Source organism: Lepidochelys olivacea (assembly GCF_965140295.1).
Source record: "Lepidochelys olivacea isolate rLepOli2 genome assembly, chromosome: 2".
Lineage (NCBI taxonomy): Eukaryota > Metazoa > Chordata > Testudines > Cheloniidae > Lepidochelys > Lepidochelys olivacea.
Window position 1 is genome coordinate 223,107,835 of NC_140412.1, and position 21,205 is coordinate 223,129,039.

Here is a 21,205-nt window from a genome sequence, read left to right on the forward strand (position 1 = left end):
ATCCCAGGCTTACATTGCAGTATAGACATATCCTAATAGACTGTAAACTCTTCGGGACAGGGACAGTTTTTAGTATATTTGAACAGTGCCTCGTACAATGGGTCCTCAATCTCAGCTGAGGCCTGTCGGTGCTATGGTAGTACACAAAAACAAAAACACCAAAGTGTAGATAGGCAGAGCACAGCCATGAAATCAACAAGTGCCCTAACACATAGTGACAAGAGTAGCATATAAACTGAAATTAGATGAAACATTGTAGGGATTGACCTAGTCTCTCTTCAGTACAGCTCTACTGGACTGGGGAGCAAGCACAAAACTGAAAGATAGACTCAGATTGTGGCCTCTTACACCCAAATGCATGGTAAAAATACTTGACAATATTTGATTGCTCTCTGTATATTCCTGTAAATAGTTATAGATAAGGTACATGTAGCTAGTACCCAAGAATATGTAGTATAATTCCTGGATTTTCCAGGACCAATATAAATTGTGGTTGTCCATGGCAAACGGACTCCCGTAGCTAAGCTTTATAATATTGTTTTTAGGGTGTGTGGGTTCTCTCATTTGAAAGTTGTAACTTTATTTAAACCTCTCCAGGCATTACCTTTCCCTGTGCTTCCAGAACATTCTGTTGGAGGCAGATCATTATTTTACTGCCAGCATTTTTTTCTTTCTGTTATGAAAAGCCCTATATTAATAAGATAAATAGAACTGTCATCTGCAGAACTATACATAACTGTGTAGCTATTTTTTTCTTTGAATTCCTTTAATTGGCTAAACACAGAAATAATTAGAGGCTGGTGATATTTTATTTTCCACAGAATCCTATGATTCTGCACAAAAAAATAGCAGTGATATATTACATAAGAAATACACTGACTCTTAGGGGAAAAAAAGTAGTAATTTTTTATGTTGAGTGCTTGTTGTATTTAAAAACAACAACAGGTAGCTGGTTATAGTACCTCACATCATCTCTTCCTTCAATCCATCCAGAGTGCAGCTGCCTCACCTAATGCTCCAACAATTGCCTGCCCTTCCTCAGATTCCTTCGCTGCCTTTGTCATAAATATAAAGGGAAGGGTAAACCCCTTTAAAATTCCTCCTAGCCAGAGGAAAAATCCTCTCACCTGTAAAGGGTTAAGAAGCTAAAGGTAACCTCGCTGCCACCTGACCAAAATGACCAATGAGGAGACAAGATACTTTCAAAAGCTGGGAGGAGGGAGAAAAACAAAGGGTCTGTGTCTGTCTGTATGCTGCTTTGGCCGGGGATGGAACACGAATGGAGTCTTAGAATTTAGTAAGTAATCTAGCTAGGTATGTGTTAGATTATGATTTCTTTAAATGGCTGAGAAAATAGCTGTGCTGAATAGAATGAATATTCCTGTCTGTATGTCTTTTTTGTAACTTAAGGTTTTTGCCTAGAGGGATTCTCTATGTTTTGAATCTGATTACCCTGTAAGGTATCTACCATCCTGATTTTACAGAGGTGATTTCTTTACTTCTATTAAAAGTCTTCTTGTAAGAAAACTGAATGCTTTTTCATTGTTCTAAGATCCAAGGGTTTGGGTCTGTGGTCACCTATGCAAATTGGTGAGGATTTTTACCAAACCTTCCCCAGGAAGTGGGGTGCAAGGGTTGGGAGGATTTTGGAGGGAAAGACGTGTCCAAACTACGTTTCCCAGTAAACCCAGATAAAGTTTGGTGGTGGCAGTGGACATCAAGGGTAAAATAATTTTGTACCTTGGGGAAGTTTTAACCTAAGCTGGTAAAAGTAAGCTTAGGAGGTTTTCATGCAGGTCCCCACATCTGTACCCTAGAGTTCAGTGTGGGGAAGGAACCTTGACTGCCTTCGTCTCACTTTCTACATAGGATGTAAAATTCTTGTCCTAATCTTCAAGAACCTGCAATAACTGGTCTTCTTTACCCTCATGCCTTTTACTCCCTGCCTTGTTCTCTTTGCTCTACCCACCGAGAACTGCCCCCTTAGCATCCTCCCATTCTCCTCTCCAAGCCATCTTCTCCTATGGCTGGAACACTTCTCCTGACTAGTATATCCTGACACAGTGTACCATGCTTCCCTCTCCCATAGCCTTTAAAATAAAATTAAAAATATAAACACTCCATGCTTCTGCAAGGCCTAAATACCATAATCTTCCCCTCATAGAAAATAGGTTTATTTTCACATCTGTGGAGAAAGACAATACAGTGGAGGAAGGATGAAAAACAGACCAAACAAATTAACCCTCAAAGTATGTTCCTTGCCTATCATCACTGCAGTTCCATTATTTTATTGCCATAGGCATTGGGCTCTTTTTCCCCTATGTCTACACTGTGATGTAAGATCAGGGTTCAAACTCAGGCTCAAACGTAACTCTCCTTCTGTTTACACACAAATTACATTAATCCAGGGCTCAGACCCTGTGTCTCAGGACCCCATAGGTGTGAAGGGTCCACGCATAAGTCAAGCTGGGACCCAGAATTCAAGCCCTATTACTTTCCAGCATAGACACAACCGCACTGGATTCATGCTCTGGGAGTCCTCCAGAAGTATCCCACAATCTCATAGGGCAACTTTCTTTGTCCTCTGGATTGTCCACTTTGGTGGCCAGTCAATTTTACACACACTGCACCATAAACAAAGGGCTAGAGTGGACACATTTTGGAACAGTGCTAGGAAGTCTGGAATATGGGTGGTTAGACTTGGGCCCATTATAAAGCAGTGTATACGCTGGAGCCCCAGGTTAGGACCCGGGGTTCAACAATTCCTAATCTGCAGTTACAAATGAATATAGATGCTCAAGCAATAGGTTTGCAATAGGTTTACAAACCCAGGGTCTGCTAACTCGAGTTCAACTAACTCAGGGCTTATACAGTGTAGCGTAGACATAACCTCTGTGGTGTTAAAATTACAATGCAAACCCCTCAGGGTAGGGGCATGTCTACAGCACAACTTTTATAGTTCAATCAACAAAGATCCTACATAATTATTCTTATTCGGTAGTCTGAAAGCAGTGTGGTCAGATTTTCCTGCAACTGAATTCTTACAGTGAGAGCACTCTAGGACTTTAAAATTTTAGATGATGTACTTCCCCAGTCCACCGTGCCTAGCACGGCTTCCACATGGTACCGCCTCCTATATCTCTAATCCACCCACCCTCATTCTGTGTGTGTTCACCCTAGCCCTTACCCTTGCTCCAGGTGCCCTCATCTCCTGCCTCTTTAATGTTAAAAGGAAAAATTCACCCAGTTGCACAAGTCCACCATTAGTCCTAAGCACCACTTAAGTACCCTTTCAGCCTATTTGGAAAGCTGCAGTGAGACTTGAATGGTGCTTAGGCCTCAGGCAGAACTTCTGCCCAGGGATGAATTTCACCCTCAAGGCTAATCCCTGTCCCTGCAGTATGCAAAGTCTACTTTCTGCCTTTCCCTGCTGGGGGAACATGGCTGTCTAGCAGCAGTTATTGAGGAAGAGTGGAGTGCAGAGATTAGCTGTGAATTTAAAAAAATTAAAAAAAGAAGCCAGGATGAGGGGAAAGCATTCCTACCCACCCACGAATGGGCTCCTGTGGGGTGGGGCTTTCAACTTGCAACAGTAAATCTCAAGACTTTGTCTCTGTAAGAAGGGACTCCACCAGAATGAGGAGTAGAGAGAGGAGGGGAAGGACCCACAGTTTTGCATTCTTCCTCCCCCCCCCCCCCGAAAAGGCTTAGGGGAATTGAAAGGTTTGAAGCCACCAACGTGCCTTTTCCACTCTGAGCCTTCTTCACCTTCTGCCTGAGATGAAGTCTTGAGATTAATAGGTCCCTGTTGGCAATTGAAACCCCCATGCCAAAGCAGCCAATTGGTGGCAAAAAAAAAAAATGCTTTCCCCTCATCCTTTACTGGAAGGTGTGCTGTGCAGGTCTCTCTATGTGAGGGAACACTAATGGCGTAGATTATCACCTTCTCTCTGAACAATCAATAGTTTCCGTAGAACTACAGGCTGGGAAGTTACTGTGTCTCACTATGCCTGGAAATGACAGTTTGAAATACTGCAACAAAATAACGCACCTGGTGGTTGCTGCAAGGTTTGTCATTAACTAGAAGGGGAAGCAGAAGAACAGTACTTTGTTTTATTAAAACTGTAGTTTGTATTAGACATTGAGCATAATACAATGCATACATTACTGAGAAGACGGAAGATGAACCAATAATTCAGAACATATTGCTATTCCTTTAGTACTCCCACAGGGAACAGAACATCAGACAGTGGAGGCAGTGTTCTACTCACAGTGATGCGAGTGAATATTACCCAACTTTAATTTTGTAATTACTCTCTTATTCCATGTTTGCTTTTATTTTCTGCAAGGAAGCTAAACATTTGATTGCTTTTGTAAGTTTCACTGTTTGTTTTTTGTTTTAATTTTTAAAAAATCAGTTACAACTTTTGGAGTACATGACAAATGATTTTTCATCTCCAAGATCAACTGCCACAGACAGCGACACTGATAACAGAAAATGCACCACAGACATTAGAGATAATCAGTTTAACATATTGATAGTCTTTTTTTCTTTCAAATAGAAAGGATGTGGGGAAGAGGACTATAGCCAGTTCCTTTTCTTATTTTAAACGTGCTGCTTTCACTTCTCTGTGCAAGCAGTTCCCATCCAGCTATTGCCCTGTGTTTGTTATTTCTGTTTTATTTTTCAACTACAGGGTGGTTGATGCTAACTACAGTAGACAGTATATTGGTAGCAATACAGAAATCCATTCAAGACAAAAATTAAAAAACAAAACAGAAACTCACATAAATGCTACTTAAAAAGAGGATCGATTTATCCAGTAAGAGTTATAGATCTGCAAAACTTACATCTTAAAATAAGTACTTCTGTGTCTATATCCTATCTGATTTATCAGTCAGTGGTGTGTTGAGGTGAGTTAGATGGATCCAGTCTGGCTCCCCTGAAGCAGCAATGTGAGCATTTAAAAAACCAAAACCAGGAAACACTGCTTTGAGAACCCTTTAAAAATGAGGTCAGCTCATCACTATCAAAGGCCTGTTCAGCAAGCATTAAAGCATCTTTTGAAAATTACAGGAAACCCATGTTCATTCCCCTCAGCCCCTACAAAAAGGCAGCCTTTGATTGGGTAAGATATTATTGAGCAAATGTTTAGTAGAAGAGGCTAGCATTGGGCTGCTCTTCATTAACACGCTATAAAAAATGCAACCACAACTCACATGACAAATGTTCATATTCTATTTTAACTGATTGCACTGCTAGTATAATATAAAGTTGTTGACAAAGAGTAGCATCTAAATTCCTCCCCAGAAATGTCTGCTTTTCAGTGATAAAGAGGAACCACTCACCTATGTAGTTTCTAAAAAGCATAGGGTTCCACTGAGGAAAGGCATGTAGAGTTTTACGTGTTGTTGCTTTAACAGTAAAAATATAACACAGGAGAAAAGACAACAAAATCTGACAAAATAATAAATGGTAGGTACAATCAGACTTCCCTGTTCTTTAGATATTTGATTCTTGTGCATCTGGATGTGATTGGGCTGCACAGTATTCTTTGAAAAAAAATTCCAAATGGATAGTCATAGGTCAGCCTGTGAAATGGATTTTGCTTTGTGGTATATCTGAATGTAGAATTCAGTTGTGGTGTGGGAATTATCTTGTATAATTCACAAACATACATGACACATTAGAAAAAGTGATATCCTCACAATGAATCATTTTGGAAAAAAAAAATCTGTTCTACATTTTAAGAAAGTCAACAAATGGCTGAAACCATCAGATAACTCTGAACTGCTACTTTTCCAAGACACAAAATAGAGAAATTTGAACTTAGACTGGGTAGTGACCATGTAGTTTGGAGTTCTGGTGTATCAAAGGAAATCAGAATTCAATTTACCTGCATCTTCTCTCAATATTTAGGAGTAGGTCTTCGCTGCAGAGTTAGCCCATGCTAACCTAGCTTGGAGAGGTTTTGCGCAGATGGAGCTTCCCCACTGCAAAGCACTACCCACACAACTATGTCCAGCATGGTGTACTAGACAGTGTTCTGGGATGGATTTCTGGTGGGATATCCCATGATTCTTAACAATTCACTAAACTGGGCTGCTGTATGAATTCACTTGCAGAGCTTGCTAGCTCTGTCTCTCACATAGCATGGAGCTGCTGTCTGTGGCCATGACATGAGAACAGTACTTTATGTAAATACAGACAGCTCTGAGAGTGAAAGCAAACAGTATTTGGCAGCAAGAACTTTTAATGGGAATGTCATTAGGGAATTCAGTCTACAAACCACAAAGTGATTTGTAGCACACCTGATTGACTTCTCTACCTCCTTTTGTTTCCTGTCCACTAAATATAAAAATGTCATTTGGGGTACATTTCCCCAAGTTATTTGCCTAACCAATATCACACCACAGCTTTACTAGAAGGCTGGTGGCAGCTTCTGGCAAAATGGGAGGAGAATATCTTGGATGGCATCTCTGTTCAGTACTATGGAATTGCAGCAAAAATGGAGCAGGCAAACGGGGTAAAAATGAAATGCAGAAGAAGGGAGAAGTTAGACAAGAAAGTACAGCCGAGGTGAAATAATGAAATGGGGCTCGACGACTAACATCACCAAGTTTGATTAGCCTGCATTCTCACTGCAAAGGAGGTGGGTTTATCGAGAATTGACTATCATAGTTTAAGACACAGTTGCCAGAGGAACAGCTACAGTACTTAGTTGTTTTATGATACCAACAGTCTTGAAAGGGAAGTCCCTCACAAAAGAGAAGATCTGTGAAATAATATCCAGAAATTCATTGTTGCCCTGAGATGCTCCCAGGGAGGGAAACCCATACACAGATGGAGAGAAAGCGTTTTCCTGTGTTGTCCACATGAGCCAAGCTTTTGAAAGAAAAAAGAAGTTAGAAAAGAAGAGCTAATGTTTGTATCTGAAACGCAGCAGAAACTGTTCAAAAATAGATCAGCCATCTGAAACGGAGCTCTGTCATACTGCCAGTGTCACTGAGATGTAGGGTGATTGGCTACATAAATGCTGGTTCAGCAAGTTAAAGTTGCCTGTGGGCCGTTTTAACTTACAGTGTGTAAAATTTTTTCCAATAATTTTTTAAAGTGCTTGTTTACACCACTTCTATCTTTGTCCTTTTCCTGACCACATGATAAGTTTTCCAAGACAGATGCCAAATTCTAGAGAAAAATGCTACATTACATAACTCAAGCTTTTGTGCTCCACTTCTCCACATCAAGTTACATTAAAACAGAGATATGCAGACTAAATCAGCTCAAGAGAGAACTCAATAATAATCTGTGTTTCTAAAATTAAAATTCAGTAGATAGTATTTATTACAAGGAAGAAATCAGTTGAAACTATTAAGTGAGTGCTTAATATGTCCCCTTTGTTGCATTTTTCTAGTAAAAATTAAAGCTGTTTTAAAGTATGCTGACTAGCTATTTTTAAAAGAAAGATTTTCCAAAAAAATTAATATGCTTTTATATAGCACCACTGCACAGATAAAATGCAGTTAATTAGGGTACAGTGTACAGGACTAGCAGTAAAACGTATTGCACTTATGATTTATCACATTGATATGCTGAGAAGTTTTGAATGTCAGCAGTTAGCAGTGAAGATCAAGGGGTGGGGGAGTCCCGGGAGTGTAATGAAAGTTTTATTGCAAACTGCTCTGACTTTTATTAAATAAAATGGTAATGTGTAACAAGGGTGATGGTAATTCTATTTTTAAATCATATATAATAAAACACACTATCACGGGCATTGCAACTTTTTCTTGGAATCATACACTGATACAAAAATCTTTTCAAACATGGGGCTTGTAGAAATCAAGTTTTCTATAAAATACAGGTTGGGCTCTGTATCTAAAGGTCTCTGCATCCTTTATAGTTTCCTCTTTGTAAAATTCCTTTTTATTAGTTAATTAGACTGGAGAACATACAATCGAAAGGTCAGACACACACAACATCAGATCATATGGAGGAAACAAAAATATTTTAATCCTAGTGCTCACAATTACCGCCAAGAGTGTCTATGTCCAGGGGGAAGAACTCCATAGTCTTATTTTATGAGTCGCAGACAGGACTGATGACCTCATTTGGCTTTACCCCATGCTTCCTGACACGATGGGAGTCCAGTTATTGGGGGGAAAAAAAAACCTTTTCTCTATGCGAACATAGCTCTGTCAGATACTGATAATAGATCTACAGTTGTAAAAATGACCATTTTATGACAAGTTCTGCTCATATTCTCTAATAAGTCCATAATTAAAATGTATGTCAACTACCATTTCAAGTTTTTAGTCTTCTGAAAAATAATGTATACACATGCACAGTTTGCTAGCACATGCAATTTTCTGAAAAACCACAAAAACCTTGAATTCATTTTCAGGAGTCTAGGCAGTGAGCCAGATACCATAAAATATTGGGTCTTCATGTTATATATGTTGAACCTTTAGATTGCCTTAAAAATAATGCAGATGACAAGTAAACAGAGCCTCAGCATTGCCTTTGGAGCCCTGTCATATCCATGTGAGTAGCCCACATTAGAATCTGCAAAATAAGTACCTTCTGGAATGACATTGTATTTATTGAGTAGAGCTGACAAGCTGAAGACTGAATCAAAATGAGCTTGTTCTGATTGAAGATCCTGCTCACTCAGAACTTTGAAGCTTTACAGTGTCAAAGCAAAACACTGACATTGTGCATTCTTATGTTGCCAGTTCATATGGGTGATGTGATGTTTAAGATTTCTGAATTGTACTACAGTTATAAAGGATTCCCCATAGAAAGTAAAGCAGTTCAAGCTGCTGTTTTACAACAAATTAAGAAGATAAAGTTGTACAAGATAACACAACAGTAGATGGTAATTTTTTCCCAGGTCAGAAACATTGTTACTAAGTATTTCAAAAGGTTGCCAAGAGATTTCAGTGACTTTGAAATGGTTTAAACCAATAGAGGATAACTTCATTTGACAAACTTAATAAATAAGAGTAGAATTTTCAAAAGTGCTGGATTGGCCTAACTCTGCTCCTATGCAAGCTAATAGTAAAATATTCCTGCTGATATGAATAGGGCCAGTTATGACAACACTGTGCACTTTTGATATTTCCACCCAAAACATAGAATAAAATTTATAGGGCTAGATACACAGCTACATATGGGGATTGGAGCAAGGACTCTTCCCTCCTCCCTTTAGTATTATTCGTTTTGTGTGCGTGCATGTCTTGTGTAATGGGCTGACTAATATTGCAGGACTCGTGCTTAGGGCAGCACAGAGGCTGCTAAAAAGTTGTCCCCCAATGGGAGCAACTGGCAAGGCTGGCCCAGGACCAAATGTCATCCCAGGAAAGGAGCGTCTTTGGCACCTCCCTTCATTTGTTAAACTTTTGAATACCTTATTTTTATTGCATTTGTAGTCCATGTCACAACTTTGATGCATGATTTGCATGCATGATTTATCCCTGTCATATAAGAAGATAAATTTGCATGCTAGGATCTGTAAACCTGTATTTATTCATGCCATATATAAGCAAATAAAAAAATTAATTTCCTCTTATCTTATAGAAACTTCATGTACTAACATGAAGAAATTGCACTGTGCACCAACATTGGGTGGGCCAGTATTAAATAGTGCTACCGTAGGTGACAACCTTAGAATGTTAACCCTAGTAGTTTAGTTCAAAAGGTCGCTTTTCTCGCCTTTGCCCTTGTGAAATGAAGCAAAGCATCAGAGAGATTTGAAGACTGGCCAGTGGCATTTTCAAGTGATAAAATAGCAAGCAATGTCAGTCTCTCATTGGCCATTGTCAATTGAAGATGTTTTAATGAGCCTGAGCTTCGAAAAGCTGCACTCACCACTTGTGATTGTGACCCGTAGCGTGGCCAGAATCCTCAAAGCTATCCACACATTAGGGAAAGTGTCCTTCAGCTCTGCATCATGAATGAATTGGAGAACTTGGAGTGGAGAGTACTTCCCACGTGGCAAAATGTGACAGATGTTGTCCCATTCGACATAGAGGTCTTTATCACTGATGTCCAAACGTTCCCCTTGTGTCAGTGTCCAGTGCAGGTCTGTACAATTGTTCAAAAGTGTGTTCCTGTCCACCGGCAGCTTACTAAGGTCATACAACAATCCCCAGGTCTTTTTGTGGTGCTTCATTTGTCCAAATCTTTTTTTGATGGACACTCTAGCAGTGTTAATGAGCAAGCAAAAAAGTCCTCTTGAATTTTATTTCCAAGCTTCCCATTACCCCATCTCTGCCTTCGTAACCAAACTGTTTCTTCTTCAGATGAATATGAGTTTCCTTGAAGACAGGCTCAACTCCTAAGTTTTCCACCATGTCTTTGGCAGCAATGATAGCATCTTCAAATCCACTGTCTCTCTACACCTCAACAAAATCAAGGCAGCTTCTCATTAAAGTAGTCGTGGTCATGATGTCCATTGACTGTGTTTGTAATGCCTTGCTTACAATGTTTACTGGGAACAGGATATCACACCAAACCACAACTGAGACCGGAAATTTGAAGTCAGTGATTTAGTTTGACAGGCTTTGCCCCTCGTATTGAATTCTGGCCTTGGCTTTATTCGACTGCGGCAGTTCCATCAGGCATCTGTGTGGATCTTCCACCTGATAGTTGATACTGAAAACAGGATGAATATCCTTTGCAGTACTCTGAAGAGATACTGAATCTAAGGATGACACTGCATCTGACACAACCAGACTGAGGAAATGGCAATCAAAAGGCATGAAGAAAGCTCTTGGATTCAGCACAAGGATCCTTGCCTGGACACCACTGTTTCTTCCCTTCATGTTCATGCTGTTGTTGTAGCCTTGGCAGTCCTGAAGTTTTAGTTTATTCTCATTCAAAACATTCATAAACAGTTCTGTTAGGCCTTTTCCAGTAGAGTCATTCACAGATTGGAAACAGATAGTGTTCCTTTACTTGGATACAGCCATCCTTGTCATCAACAAACGTTACTGGAAATGACATCTTTTCACTGTGACTAATGTTGGGAGTGCAGCAATACTGAGGCCGAGTACTTCATTTTGCCAAGCCGCAACAATATGTTATCAAACACCTTCCTTGCCATAAGGTCAATCAATTTGTTTTGAATTGTTTTGCTGCAGTAATGCTCCATAGCTTCCTTACAATGTAGGTGCTCACGTTGATACAAGAGATTTTTCAGCTGCTCTATTTTGTGTAAGGATACTGCACAGCATAATACCAGTAATACAAGCAATACAGGAAAGAGAAGTTTTAATAGCAGGCTAAATAAACCACCAAGCCAAAACGACAAACCCCAGCCTGAAAACAAGGTTTGCAACCAATCGCTCTTTGGGGCAGTATAGGCAACCTGTGCTTCGGCTCGGGCATGGGCCTTAGCCTGTACCATTTTTTTATAGATTTTATAATTGCTATTTTTATATATATATAAAAACATTGGGGCCCAACGAGGGCACACACTCTTTTTTGGGATGCCAAGAGATGGTTCAAAGCCAGCCTTTGAAGGAGGGGAAATGTTTTGAGCTGCTGTACCTGTTTGTTTAATGTTTTTACTGCTGATTTTAAATTACTAACCGAGTTTTTTAACTTTAAGGCAATTTTTTTTAAGTACCATTTGCAGCCTTACAGTATAGCAGCCTATGCATGCCATGGCTGGCCCGGTAAACAGTGGCGCTATTTCCAGTACAGAGCACCCTACAAGTTTCTTGGTTGTGAGAGAATTTTTTATATTGCCCTTTAATGCTGTAGGTAGTTGCTGCAGGGTTTTTTTGTTTTTTTTGTGACTTAACAGAAGTGTCTTGGGCATTTTTTATTTTTTTATTTTTTGGGCAGTGTGGCAGTTATTGATAGATGAGGAACTTTATAAGCTATATAACAGCTACCTGTCCAGTTGGCTGGCAGCACCTTGTAAGCCTTTTGGCCACATACAAAATAGTGACCCTGTAGGGCCCAGTAAGGACTGTTTTTTAAGGGGATTCCTGGGATTTTTAAGGCTGCTTTGGCTGTTCTTTTTAAACAGTTTATATGCCCCTAAAGGGGCATTCCATTTTTTTTGATTGGGTACAAGTGAGGGCGTTTTTAATTGTGCCGTTTAAATTACACTTGCCATAGGGACTATTACAAATCCGCCATTGGCTTGCTACATTGGAGATATTAACTGGACGGCAAGTTATATTTCCAAACCCTTTTTTTGTGGTAAGAGTATTTGTAAGAGTTTTTCTAAAAGGGGAGGAACCATTACACCCACACTGTTGGCTTTTTTTTTTTGGTTTTTATTTAATACCTATTAGCTCACTGTGTAATAACACAGGAGCTTTTTTTTACAGGACGCTCATAGTGATCAGATTGGTTTCGGGTAAAACATAACACTTTTTTAGTGAGTACTGCAACTGAATACTTCTGGTCCTGATAGGTGGCTTGCTGTAAAGAAGTCTTATTCCAGAATGGCGAGTCCATTCTTTTTTGCTTTTTGGTGGCGACTAATTCTGCTAGGGTCAAGGGCAGCATGTCAAGGGGCATTCCCGTTTTGGGGGACAGTGGAGTTGGAGCACATACCCAGCAATCAGTCTGGTTTGTTAAAGTAGCAACATGGTGCGCAAGCGAAACAAAGGAGTTATGCTGCCAATATGCACAGTTTGGAAATACCAATACAGAGAATATTAATGTTACCCAATTAATTATTACCAGAGTCTTTTTAACCCAGGGTTTCCAGTACCTGGGTGGGCCCATTTTAGCATTAAGGTGCCCATTATTTGTGTTTTTTAAACAGTAGCTTTAGCCCGAGATTGTTACTAGATGAGGAATCGGCAGGTTGGATGGTCCACTGTTCTGCTGACGAGGGGGCGGGTACTGCCTTCAGACAAGAGTGATGGATTCAGTTTTTGTGTCCCTTGATTTTTGCCACTGTATGGGAGATCAGCAGGACGGTATAGGGTCCTTTCCACTTTTTCTGGAGAGGCTTGTCTTTTCAGGTACGAACAAGCATGGAGTCACCGGGCTGTAAGGAGTGGATGGGAGAGTCCAAGGGGAGAGGCTGGGAATCCTTGGTATACCTATGAAGAGACAAAAGAACAACAGACAGGGAACACATATACTGTGACAAAAAAACATTACTTAATTTTTATTCCCCTGACAGAACCAGGGTGCTATTCATAGGCCATGCCCTTTTAAACATAGTCCCTTTAAAATTAAGCCCTAATTTACCCTTAAGGAGAACGCAGATATGGAGTAGGACGAGGGGCAAAGCATCAGGCCATTGCAGTGAGGCTTCTTGGCATACTTTTGAGAGATGCCGTTTAAAGATCTGATTGGTACGCTCCACTACCCCACTGGCTTGTGGTCATCAGGGCGTATGGAGTTTCCAGGGGATTTGTAAGGCACGTGAGATGCTTTGAATGATTTTTGCCGTGAAATGTGTCCAATTGTCAGACTCCATTCACAGGGGGAGTCCAAAGCGAGGAATGATGTTAACAAATTTGAGGGCCACTGTTCTGGCAGTGCAATTACGGCATAGGAAGGCTTCTGGCTATCTGCTGAACCGATCCACTATGACAAGGAGATATCTGAACCCTCGGGTCCGGGGAAACTTAGTAAAGTCTATTTGCCACACTTGTCCAGGGCCCAGAGTGGGATCTAGGGCAGCTGGTGGCACAGGATGTCCCGGTCGGGGGTTATTCTTTTGGCAGACTAAGCAGTCCGCTTGTACCTCGGCAGCCAGGGGTTGGAGTCCGGAAGTGATAAAGTATTTTCCCATTAGCTGGATAAGTGCTTCCCTGCCAGCATGAGTGGTTTGATATAGTTTCTGCAGCACTGGTCAGATTAGGCCCTTTGGTAAGAGGACCTTCCCTTCTGGGGAATGGAGCCATCCCTCCTTTTCCCGGAGACCGAGTTTGTCAGTTAGCTGTCTCTCCTCCCCTATGTCTAAGGGACCGGTTCTTCACCGTCGTCCACAGCTGCTTCTCCACTGTATGAGTGTGTTGCACTGTTGTGCCCTCTGGGGTCGATCAAATTGCGTCTCCTCCGAGGCCCCGATGAACTCACCGATGCGCACTGGGCGTCGGTTCTCGCCGCAATCCTCAATCCCCAGGAGGGGTCCGGGCAAGGCTAAATTGCAGCCTTGTCGCCCACCCAGGGACACCAAAAGCTGTTGCCGGCATCCAATGCTGAGAGGCTAAACAACAGCTGGAGTTGGTTTGCTACTCGGTGTGCTACACTCAATAATTACAACGGGGTGGAGAAGCAGAAAAGTTTATTTGCAGCTGTGAAAAGGTACAGGGAGAATAAAATTTCAAATCCTGCACCCAGAGCAGGAAATTACACATGCTTTTATATAATATATATATTTTAGCATATTTATTTAATAGCAAGCTGCCCTAAGTATTTATATAGCCAGCCAATTTAGTTTCCAGCTAGTGCCCTTGTGCTCTGTATTATTTTTTTAAACTATACATAAAGCTGCTTTATTCAGCATTGTTTTTTTATATTTGCCCTGTTTGGCCTTGCTTAGTTTCAGGCAGTCTGACTCTGCAACATATTGTTGCAGATCCTTAGCATAACTGCTGTGAGTGCCTCCAGATGGGGGGGCCAAGGACACTTGGGCCTAGTATGCAGAGCTGCTGTGAGTGCCTCCAGGTGGGAGGGGGGGCCAAGGGCCTAATGCGAGGGGGCTTCATTGACACTCGTGGTCTTCCATCCCCTCGAGTTACCTAGTGGCCATGCCCCAGTGTCCCCAACAATGTGACTGAGTGACTCACCAGGTGTTTGAATCTGTTAAGATAGGATACCATCATAGCAGTAAATACCAACACTGTCTGGATAAGCAGCATGTGGTTGTAAATAAGACATTGGGCAAATTGCAGATCCACATAGACCCAAAACCATTGCATCAGGCACTAGAGAGATGCAACTACCTACTACCCACAATTGACTATAATCTGCCAGACTCTCTACAGTCTGATATCAGTGGGTTGTGACAGCACAAAGTTGGATGAAGAATCTAATAGGATGATGACACTCAGCTATCTATGATGCTACGATTATTGGACATAAACCATGAAACCAAGATCTTGCAAAGATTCAACCAGGTACTGGAATAGCTGTATTTTAAAATGCAGATGACTGCCTCATTGTCGGTGAAGGAACAGAGCAAGAAGGCCATGCACTGGAATTCTAATGATACAGTGAGAAGAACAAAGTTAAATCCAGGAAGTGACTCAATCATCATCATCAACTGATAAGGCACATGCTCTCATTGGAAGTACTGAAGGCAGTACAGCAAAGTCAAGACCATCAAAGAAATACTGGCTATAGTAGATGCAAATGTGGTGCAACAATTCATAGGGAGGATAAACTTCCATCCAAGTTCTGTCCGCATTTGGTAGCAATAACAAAGTCTCTATGCCAATTTATAAGGCAGAATGAGTGAGACTTTGCTGCACCATAAAACCATTTGACAGAAAAAAAATCGGATTAGATTGCTTTGTCTGGAAATACTACCCGCCACTATACAAGATATACTTCAAAGAAAGGATTGGGTGTAATTCTGTTACAGGGACAGTTTCCTATGCCAGCAGAGCCCTGTTGGAAGCTGAATACGCTAAGCAGAAGTAAAAAACAAAACAAAATACTGTTGGTGGTGGTATGAGTAGAGCAATTCCTCCAATATGTCTATGGCCACTTTCTACTAGTACAATCTTACCACAAATGACTCAACATTTATGGTTAAGCCTCTCACTACCACCCCACAAAGAAGCAAATGTTGCTTCTTTCTGGTGCTACCAGATACTGTCTTAGGCAGCTACTGGTTTTGAGTGACAAGTGGTTGAGTGGTTTTGGCAAGACGGAGCACGGTGACCAGGACATTCAGTTGGTAAATATGGTGCCCTTGCTAATTGAAGGTACAAAGCAGCAAGTCAGCATGCTCAGTTGCAGGATTGGGGCCTAACTTCTGGACCATATCCTAAATACCTTCCTTAAAGAAACTCCCATTTAAAGTCAATCAGAACCAGTGTAGGTGTTCAACACATTCTAAAAAAAAAAAAAAATCAGACATTTATTTAGAGTAACCATAAAATGAGGAACTTGATTTTAGGCACATTAGATATAAGATGTTACTTTCATCATACACCAAGGACTTTGGGATCTGGCCATCTGACTTCTAAATCTGCCCTACATGTTCAATGGACTGCTAGTGAGAAGCTGTGGCAGTTCTCAGGGTATCCAGGACTGAGAGTCACATTGTTATTCCCCTGCCTCCAGTAAAGGAAGAATTCCTTGTGCTTAACTGAGTGTCAGTTCCCTAATACCACCAGCCTGTTAGCCACCCAAACAATCACCTCTGGACTATGCCAGGCCTTACTTTTGTTTGCAGGTTAACAATAGGTGAACCCCAGCTCCAAGCCCCCTTTGAAGTGTTCCTGTACAGTATCCAGCCTCTTATCTAGTGAACACTCACAGTAATACCAGGTCTGCTGTCCCCCAGGGAACAGTGTACACACAAGCTTGATTGATTCAACTCAGGATGGGGTCCTTGTATAGTGTCTCAGTGTTGTGGTAAACGTATAGTGAAAACAACAAGTTTATTATCAAAGATTCAAGAGATGAGTAAGGAGAATGTAGCTCTTTTGTTTTCATATAAAACAAAATCATAATGCGATTTTTAGAACTAAACTTAACTGGCTAACCTTCTGTCTAAAGAAGTTTATCTCACTCCATATGTCCTTTGCAGTGCCTCAGCCAAATCTGGTTGAGATCCAGTTTTCACTAATGTAATTATTGTGTGATTATAGTGTAAAGTGTGATGGGTTCACCCCCAGGGTGCCACCTGAAACTGGGGTACCACTCAGCCCACCTGACCTATCAACCTGGGTTCCCTCTTCACTGTACTGCTGTGACCAGCCTGTCAAGCCCTCTGCCGGGCTCCAGTCTCCACCTTCACTATCACACATACAGGTAGGGACACACCCAGCTCTGCATGGGAAGGCTTTAGCTAAGGAACTGTCCAGTATTCAAATGCACAAACACACACCCTCTGGAGGGTAAGCCCAAAATTAGATTGTCTTGTGCTGCACAGAGAACAGTACAGCGTAAGCTCATGAAATTCACCCTCTCCCTCAATGTGGAGAGGAATATACACAGCTTTCTGCTCCCAGTTATGATTTCCACACACTGGTTTGTGATAAAACAAACAAATTTATTAACTACAGAAGATAAATTTTAAGTGATTATAAAGGATAGCAAACAGATCAAAGCAGATTACCTAGCAAAAACACAATCTAAGCTTAATATACTAAAGAGATTGGATATGAAGCAACTTCGCACCCTAAATGATGATTTATGCTGGTTGCAGGGATTCTGAAGGAGCCAGCTGCCCTTGCTTGCAGCTTAAAAACCCCAGGTATTCCTTTCACAGGCTAAAAAAACCCCTCTAGTCTGGTCCAACCCTTCTCGTCCAGTCCAGTCCTTGTTCTTCAGGTGTTTCCAAGAGTCTCCTTTGGGCAGGGAGTCAGTGAAGAACCATGATGATGTCACTCCCCTGCCTAAATACCTTTTGCATAGGGCAGAAACCTTTTGTCTCCAAGCTTGGTTCCCATGCTCGATCAGTGGAAAAACACTGGTTTTCCAAAATGAAGTCCAGAACCAGGTGACTTGGTCACATGTCCCTGTAGGGTCAAAGCAGCCATGACTTGGAGGCTGTTTGTAGCCTCCTCAGGAAGGCTCCCTGGTGGGAGATAAACTTCTTCTAAGGCCTATTGTTCTCCATAATGGCCCTTCCCAGCCAGCCAGCCACCTAGACTGATTGCATACTGCCTAGTGGGCATTCCCCAGGTGTAAACACATTTGTAATAGATGCATAGACAATATTCCTAAATTCAGATACCAAAATGATACATGCATACAAATAGGATAATCATATTCGTAAATCATAACTTTTTCAATGATATCTCACATGATCTATCTTGGATAAAATACATCATAGTTATGCCATAATCATTTCATAATATCATCTCTATGAAGAATATGGGGCATACTGTCTCATTAAGTACAGGAGAAAGGGGTGTTTTCCTTGCCTTCTCCTTATATTCCCCAAAACTTATTATCTGGATCTCAGAGTCAGGATTCTCCTCCATGGCTTATTCTCTGATATGCCCCCCTCCCTGTTGATTTCACATTCCCCCCTGCTGACTTCATATGTAAATGACTCCCCACTGTGTCACCTTACAATAAGTGGACCAAGAGAGATAGGTGATAAAAACATGTTTTATCTGGCAGAAGCCTGTTTGTCAACTCTGCCTTCCTACAGGCTTTAGGAACATATTTTCATAGTATCTGTACCTACATTTCATGACATTAATGAGCAGCATGACCCTGGCTTTCCTTTAACACCTCACAAGACAGTCTTTGGTGAACCAGAATGGACACACCAGGATCAGGATATTCTTGTAACCACCTTGCCAGCTGGCACTAAGGGGCTCATGGGTCACAAGAGCACATGCAGGGTTTCTCCTGTACTCACTGCTCGTGCTGGACACCGGAAAATGTGGGTGGGCCGGGATGGGGACACCATACAGACACCATGTGGACAGGTGCTAAAGTCACCCCTCCCTCCATTGAGCTGCCTCTTCCCCTTCAGTTTGTGTTGTTGCTACTTGTAAAGGATTGTTTAAAGTCACTGTGGCTCATTTGTCACAGCAAGCATGGGAAGAGTTAGTTGCTCTGTAGCTGAGCACAGGCATGAGCTGAACTAGGGTTGCCAACTTTGTATTTGAAGAAAACCAAACACCCTTGCCCCGTCCCCTGCCCCACCCCTTCTCCAAGGCCATGCCCCGGCTCACTCCAACCCCACTCCCTCTTCCCCCACTTACTCGCTCATTTTCACCAGACTGGGGCAGGGGTTGGGATGTGACGGGGGTAAGGGCTCCAGCTGAGGGTGTGGGCTCTGGGGTGGGGCCAGGATTGAGGAGTTTGGGGTGTGGAAGGAGGCTCTGGGCTAGGGCAGAGGGTTGGGGTGTGGGAGGGCTCCGTCTGAGGGGTGGGGCCAGGGATGAGGGTTTTGGGGTTGAGGAGAGGGCTTCAGGTCGGGGAAGGTGGTTGGGGCTCCAGCTGCGGGCTCAGGGGTAGGGCCAGTAATGAGGGATTTAGGGTGTGGGTGGGGTGAGAGCTCCAGTTGGGGGTGCGGGCTCTGGGGTGGGGCCAGGGTTTGGGGTGCAGGAGGGGTTTCAGGGTTTCAAGCTCTGGGTGGCACTTGCCTCAAGCAGCTCCCAGGAAGCTTCTGGCTTCTCTCTCTGGCTCCTAAGCGGAGGCGCGCCCGCATGATTCTGGGCACTGCCCGTACCTACCGGCACCGCCCCCTCACTCCCATTGGCCACGGTTCCTGACCAATGGGAGCTGCTGAGCTGGCGCTGCGGGTAGAGTGCAGAGCCCCAATAGCTGTCCCAAGAAACCAGCAGCTTCCCAGGAGCCGTGTGGAGCTTGTCCGGCATCGCCAACCGGACTTTTAACAGCCCAGTCGGCAGTGCTGACCACCGGGCGTTCCGGTCTAAAACCAGACTCCTGGCAACCCTCAGCTGAACCCAGCCGGGTGCCCGAATCCCTCTGCACCCTGCTGCGGTGGCGCGGAGGGGCTGCAGGGCGAGGCAAATCCTGCCCGCTCTGTGCCAGCGCAGCAGTGGATGGAAGGAGTCACTTCAGGGCTCCACCTCAGGGTTAAGTACAGGCCAGAGCCTGCGTGGCCAGGGGCACTTGTGAGACTCCGAAACAGGGCCCTGAGTGACTGGGAGCGGGGGCTCCCCACCAGCTCCTCTGAGGGCGCTTACTGCCCCTCCCCCAATCCCATGAGCGCCCCCACTGAGAAGCCGCCTCAAGCCGCGAGCCCGGCCCGCGCGCCTCAGGGGCGGGCATTGGCTCGCTCCCAGGCCTGAAGGGAGCCCGGCTCCTCCCAGCATGCCCCGCGGCGGCGACCGACCGGCGCTGCTTGGAAACCGTCACTAGGGGCGGGGGGATGCCGCTGGCTGGTGTCAGGCGGCTGCACGGAGCGGGCGGGCGGAGGATGCAGCGGCGGCGGCGGCTGGAGGAGCGAGGAGCCATGCAGCGCTGTACGCCGGGGTCCCGACCGCAGAGCAGGCGGAGCGGGGGCGCCTTCACCACCCTCCTGCTGACAGGTTGGTCGCAACGGCTCCTTCACTGCATCGAACAGGCGCGGCCCCGCTGTCCCCCCTTGAGCCCCTCGCCGGCCGCCCCAAGCCCCGACCCGCCTCGCCGGCCGCCCCTCAAGCCCCGACCCGCCTCGCCGGCCGCCCCTCAAGCCCCGGCAGCGGCCCCCTCGAGCCCGCCTTGTTCCCTGCGGCCCCCCATTCACTGCCTGCACCAAGGACCCCACTGCCTCCAGGGCAGCGACCCCTCGGTACCCCGCAGCAGCGGCTCCCCTTTTAAATCTCCCACCTCCCCTTCAAGTAGCGGCGCCCACAGTCCCCTCCCCGCCAGCAGCTTCGGCCCCTGTAATCCTGCCTGGCCCTAGCAGGCAGCCGCCCCTGCGATCATCAGTTCATTACGGAAAAGAGGAGTCTCTGCAGCAAAGCCGGTCTCAGAGCCTCGGTGTCAATGCATCGCCCTGTAGGATTGACACAGCCCCAACTGCCCCCTCCCCTAGGCTTGTGCTGACGCTATAAAACAGCAGCCTGACGCTATAAAAATCTACAGCAATGCTAGATGCGATGGCCACCTTCCATGTAACATATTGCTGGCCAGCCCCTCCCCATCCCAACCACTGCACCGGGAGTAACATGCCCATTTTAGGAGTAGTTGTCACTTTGGATATGACTACATGGGAGAGAGGTACCCTCATGCCACAGTAATGAATATGGTATGCATGCCTCCATAGATTAACAGGCTCTAGGTAATCATGTCAAGAACAAGAGATGTGATGCATGAAGAGAATTCAATGGCACAGTCATTTAAAAGAGAGCCCTGTACTCAATTCTGGTAGCGAGCATAGAGCTAGTTTTATTGACGGCGAGAAAGAGTGTGTTTTTCTGTCGCCTCTCATGACCTCATAGGATTTGCAGACGCTTCTTCGAGCTCTGTTTGAAGCAACATACATGTTCTGCCATTGTGCAAATAATTATATACAAGACAGACTTAAGAATATTATGGTCCCACCAGTGTCAACCACTCAGAAGTTAGAGCGCC

General features: G+C 43.7%; 1 protein-coding gene across 6 annotated transcripts in view; it reads left to right on the forward strand.

Moving 5' to 3' along the window:
* The first annotated feature begins 19,267 nt into the window (after positions 1 to 19,267).
* SGCE (sarcoglycan epsilon) overlaps positions 19,268 to 21,205 on the forward strand; it is a 61,097-nt gene continuing 59,159 nt past the window's right edge. For 2 of the 6 annotated variants that reach the window (XM_084619124.1, XM_084619128.1), the window contains exon 1: positions 19,448 to 20,178. In XM_084619124.1, coding sequence (XP_084475250.1) covers positions 20,019 to 20,178 — 160 coding nt within the window. In that variant the 5' untranslated portion in view covers positions 19,448 to 20,018. Of the gene's footprint in view, positions 20,179 to 21,205 lie in introns of all 6 variants that reach the window. The other 4 variants (XM_084619129.1, XM_084619125.1, XM_084619126.1 and 1 more) reach the window with 4 other exon arrangements.